We start from the raw sequence: 5,434 nt of genomic DNA on the forward strand, positions 1-5,434 counted from the left end.
CCCCAGCTGGCCTGGGACTCACTATGTGGACCAGGCTGGCCTTGACCTCACAGAGACCGCCTGCCTCGGCCTCCCAAGTGCTGAGGCTAAAGGCGAGAAAACATTTTTAATATCAGCTAAACACTTTCCCTTATATTCACATAAAAGTGACTGCAAAGACTGGACAGAATTTCATACACATTTGTGGTGGAAAATCGAACAACTGAAATATTAAGCTACTTGGGAGTGTGTAACTCAGGTCAGAAGGCCTTCATTTGCATTGCAGCTGTAGTCAAACCTTTTATTACGCTTATCAAATTACCAACGACACCCCCTAGAGAAAGGTGAATGATCAGGCACCGCATTCCTCCTCAAAGAGAATTAATTGCTCAGTTAGCTTACATTCTGGACCTTGGTCAGAGACTTGGTAGAGAGCCACTTCCGAGAGTGATCTTTGAGCTGAACTGTAGCGCTTTAATAAATGTTTAAAGTGTGAAGGGAGAGTGACGTCCGCTTAGAGGTTGCTAAGGAACTCAGAACGCTTCTCTTTGGCGTCAAGATTTTAAAGAAAAAGATGCAAGACAAAGAAATATTGGGGACCGCTCTAAACAGGGATTCCCACAACAGGGGTTCGGCACTCAGAAAGCTGAGAGAGGAGGACTGCCACGAGCTGAAGCCAGCCTGGGCTACGTTAGGAAGCCCAGAAACAGCCAAGGCTATAGAAAAACTCCCAGTCTCAAGAAGGGAACGGAAGTAGGGGTGTGGGAGCAGAGGACCGGCTGGGGGTGGGGCCACGGGCGAGGGCGGGGCCACGGCGACGTGGGCGGGGCTACGGCAGGCGGGCTACGGAATCCGAGGGGTTCGGGACCTCGACCGCGGAAGTGTGAGCATGTCGGCTGGGCTGGGCTTCTAGCTCTCGCGGCTCCTCCTCGCTCCCCGCCCACCCCGCGTCCCTAAGACGCTGCGGTCGCAGTTCCGGCCGAACTGCCGCCTTACTCCAGCCCCTGGCGAGGTCTCCGCTGCGTGTGCTCCGCGCCGTCAGTCCAGCTCGTGCGGGGATCCCGGCTGGCCGGATCCGGGCGCCGCACTCACGGCGGCTCCGCCTCAGGCGCCGAGCGGGCAGGAGCCCGCGTCCCCGGCGGACGGCGTCATGAGGAACCTGCCGTACTTCTGCCGCGGCCAGGTGGTGCGCGGCTTTGGCCGCGGCTCCAAGCAGCTGGGCATCCCCACGGGTGAGCGCGGGCCGCGTGGGGCTGTGGGACCTGCGGGTCAGCGGACCGCGTCAGCCGCACTGCGGCTTTGGGAGACGTTGCTGCCGCTGGCCCGCAGCTGTCGATCCCCGGGCCCTGGGTCTGGAAGCCCAGATGAGTCCCGGGGTCGCCTCCCGCTTCCCAGTCCAGCAGGGTAGAGTTGCCAAGCCGGCCTGCCCTTGAGAAAGTACCGCAGGTTGGATTAGCCGAGCTCTCAAGCGGACGATAGAGTTCTTTCCTTAAAATGCTTTGTAGTGCTCAAGTGGCACAGGTGGTCGATGAGAGCCAGCGTTTATTGGGTTTGTCTACATAGGTTTTAGTAATCAACCTTAAAAACACCTAGGGGGGCTGCCCTTAACCTATGACATTGATCTTTGAACTTGGGATTTGATTTTGTGAATTTTGAAAATAAGAGTCTTCTCATGTGACTCAGAGGTTACTTAGAAACGCTACTAGGAAAGAGCTGGGGGCTTTTTGCTGTTAAGAGGGTGTCACTTTCCCAGATTAGCCTAATACCTGGACTCAAGATCTCCTTCACTCTTAGAGGCGTGGGTAAACTCCCATGAATCTCCTACAGTTTACCTTGAGCCTTGTTTCCACTCAATGATTTTTTTAAAAATTCTTTTTTGGATTTATTTTTATTTTATGTGTATGAGTGTATTGCTTGCTTGTGTGTAAGCGCACCCGTGTTATGCAGTGCCTGCGGATGACAGAAGAGGGCATTGGATTCCCTGGAACTGGAGTTACAGCCGGTTGTTAGCCGAAGTTGAGTGATGGGATTCCAACGCAGGTCTTTAGCAAGAACAACCTGTGTTCTTAACCGCTGAGCCATCTCTCCAGCTCCTCATTCAGAGATTTTTGTGTGGCTTTTTTGAAATATTCGTACCCTTGCTTTGTGTGTCCTCCCTAACCTGTGCATATGAAGAAATCCAAGTAGCATATGGAAGAAATATGGAAGAATTGGATTGGTAGTTAAGGGCCTCAGAATCCTGAGTATAACGATTTAGACTAGTCTGCATGTGATTTTAACCAATATCTGATATGAAACTCGTAATGCTAAATATCTCCTGTTTAGCCAATTTTCCAAAACAAGTGGTAGACAGTCTTCCAGCTGATGTATCCACTGGCATTTATAATGGTTGGGCCAGTGTGGGAAGTGGAGATGTCCATAAGATGGTGGTGAGCATAGGATGGAACCCATACTACAAGAATGTGAAGAAATCCATGGTAAGAATCACATTTGTGCTGTATTAAATGCACACAAACACATCAGCAAGCTTGAAGAATTTCAAAGTGAAGTGTTGCCAGGTAGAGTGGTGCACTCTGGAATTGGGAGGCTGAGGTAGGAGGATCCTGAGTTTATAGTAGCCTGAGCTTTTATAGTGGTATCCTATCCTATCCACCCCCACCACCACTCCACCCCGCCAGAAAAAGGCATTTTTATTTGAATGGAATATCCTTTTCACATCCTTTTACTTTCAATCTGTTTCCTTTGAATCTAAAGCAAATCTGTAAAGCAAATATGGCAGATCAGGTTTTGGTAATCCTTTTTGCTAATCTTTCTCCTTTCTGATTGGAGAGCTTAATTCATTCTTTTCATTTCTAATTATGTGCTTATGATTGTGTCTGTGTGTGGATATGTGACTGTGAGTCTTATGTGTGTGTCTGTGTGTGGATATGTGACTGTGAGTGCAGGTGCCCGTGGAAGCCAGAAGAGAGTGTTGGATCCCCTGGAGCTGGAGTTAACAGGTGGTTGTGAGCTAGGAACCAAGCTTAGGTCTTCTGGAAGAGCAGCATGGTTTAACCAGTGAGCTGACTCTACAGCTTTCTATTTAAAGTAATTGTTCCAGCTACACTGTTGGACATGCCTGTAATCCTAACATTCAGACACTGAGGCAGGAGGATGGAAAATTTGAGGCCATTCTGGGCTATATTGTGTGACTGTGTCTCAAATAGTAATAATTGCTGACGAGAAATTTCTATTATATTGCTTTTTGTTTTCTGTTTGTCATATATATATATATATTTTTTGTTCCCCATAAAGCCTCTTCCCCTTCTCCACCTCATGGGCCCTTTTTAGTGTTCTGACCTCTACAGACACTTCAGTAAACACACAAATCCAAACATTTGAAGCTTGGATCTAAATATGAGCGAGAACATGTGGTGTTTGTCCTGCTGGGCCTGGTCTACCTCATAGGTATGTTTTCTAGTTCCATCCATTTTCCTGAAATTTTCATTTTTTATTTACAGTTCAATAAAATTCCATCATGTACATGTACCAGATTTTTGTTACCCATTCATCAACTGGTGGACATCTGGTCTGATTCCATCTCCTTGCTATTGTGAATAGAGCATCACTGAGCATGGATGAGCAAGTGTCTCTACAGTAGGATATAAAGTCCTTTGGGTAAATGGCCAGGAGTTATATATAGCCAGGTCATATGATAGTTCTATTTTCTGAGGAACCTCCACACTGATTTCCACAGTGGCTGAACCAACTTACCCTTCCATCAGCAGTGGCTAAACAGTCTCCTTTCCCCACATCCTCGTCAGCAATTTTCTGTCTCTTTGATTATAGCCATTTTGATTAGGGTGAGATGGAATCTCAAAGAAGTATTTGGTTTGGTGGGTTTTTTTGTTTTGTTTTTGAGACAAGATCTTTTTTTATAGCAGTAACTGGCCTAGAACTGAGACATCTGCCTCTGCCTCTGCCTCTGTCTTCTGCCCTCTGCCCCTGCCATGCTAGGGCTAAAGGTGTGCACCACTACATCCAGCCCTAGGTTAATCTTGTGTCTGCCCCAGTGAGTGGAACAAACGTTACAGTGACCTAAATTATCTTTATTATTATTATATGTTTTTTGGACTTGGCTGCTGTTTGACTCAATAGGTGATCCTCCTGGCTCCACTTCCTGAGTGCTGGGATTATAGGCATGTGCCATCATGCCCAACTAAGTTTTTAACTTTGAGGACTTAATAAGAGAGAAGTGTGTCACAGAAAACCGCAGAGCTCAGTGCTGATAAAAGCAATAGTAATGATCTTGAACTCCCTAAGAATTTGTGCAGTGGTTCACTTCTGAGTGAATTTCTGGGTGGTGAAAATTGTTGGAAGGGTAAGGAAAAGAATGGCTAAGATCAGTTTTTCTGTGGGAAGAGGAAGGAAAAGGGAGGAGAGGCTTTTTGATTATTTTTTCTTTAGGAGTTCAGATAACTGAAATAACATCAAGCCATTTAAGGAATGCCTGTGAATTCCTTTGATAGGAGAAACTCAAATTTTCCACTGATAAAGATACTCATACATTTCAGGATGGGGTATTTACTTATATTTTTATTATTTGCCAGTAATAGGCATTTATTAAAAATGGTGTTGTCTTATTGTCTTGTTGTTTGAGACAGAGTTTCCCTGTAACTCAGGCTCACCTGGAACTTGCTATGTAGACCAGGCTGGCTTCGATCTCAGAGAGATCTGCCTACTTCTGCCTCTGGGATTAAAGGCATGTGCCGTCATACCTGGCTCTATAGTTACTGTTTTTAATAATCTAATTGGGGCTCAAACTCAGGTCACCAGGATTGGTGGCAGATTCTTTTACCCACTAAGTCCTCTCTCCAGTCCCCTGACCTGTTTTTTTTTATTTGTTCATTTTTTGAGATGGCCTAGTTGCCCAGGCTCACCTTGAACTTGCTCTGTAACTCAGGCAGGCCTTATACTTGAGTTTCTCTTACCATTATCCTCCCAAATAGCTGGGATTACAGGCCTATACCGCCAAACATGATGCTTGTTTTTTTAAATTCTCCAGTTCTATTATAATTGCCTCTCCATCGTTGATGTAAAAGCACAACTCTTGGTCTGCCTGCGCCATCAGGGCCGGGGCTGGTGAGAGGTCTTGAGGGAGAGGGAATGCACGCACATTCATCTACGCCATGGCTCTAAAAGGACAAGAAGATTATATTTATCTTTTCAAGGATTCATCACATCCAGTGGATTTTCTGGATGCATTTAGAACATTTTACTTGGATGGATTATTTACTGATATTACCCTTCAGTGTCCTTCAGGCATAATCTTCCATTGTCACCGAGCTGTTTTGGCTGCTTGTAGCAATTATTTTAAGGCAATGTTCACAGCTGACATGAAAGAAAAATTTAAAAATAAAATAAAACTCTCTGGCATCCACCATGATATTTTGGAAGGCCTTGTAAATTATGCATA

At 45.8% G+C, this 5,434-nt stretch overlaps 1 protein-coding gene across 1 annotated transcript; it reads left to right on the top strand.

Annotated features, from left to right (window-relative positions):
* The first annotated feature begins 817 nt into the window (after nt 1-817).
* On the top strand, nt 818-2,500 carry LOC103743887 (riboflavin kinase-like). The gene is made up of 2 exons (XM_008845423.2): nt 818-1,211; nt 2,305-2,500. Exons 1-2 carry the CDS (start codon nt 1,130-1,132, stop codon nt 2,481-2,483), a joined length of 261 nt encoding a protein of 86 aa, XP_008843645.2. The 5' UTR covers nt 818-1,129; the 3' UTR covers nt 2,484-2,500.
* Nucleotides 2,501-5,434: the final 2,934 nt, after the last annotated feature.

This window comes from Nannospalax galili, unplaced genomic scaffold (assembly GCF_000622305.1).
Source record: "Nannospalax galili isolate Female #2095 unplaced genomic scaffold, S.galili_v1.0 scaffold6742, whole genome shotgun sequence".
In the NCBI taxonomy this organism is placed as follows: Eukaryota; Metazoa; Chordata; class Mammalia; order Rodentia; family Spalacidae; genus Nannospalax; species Nannospalax galili.

What these genes read in the sequence shown, in the direction of transcription:
- LOC103743887 (XM_008845423.2), top strand. Translation starts at nt 1,130, where the DNA reads ATGAGGAACCTGCCGTACTTCTGCCGCGGCCAGGTGGTGCGCGGCTTT. An exon ending in GCAGCTGGGCATCCCCACGG is followed by an intron (nt 1,212 to 2,304) that starts GTGAGCGCGGGC and finishes TCTCCTGTTTAG; the next exon opens with CCAATTTTCCAAAACAAGTG.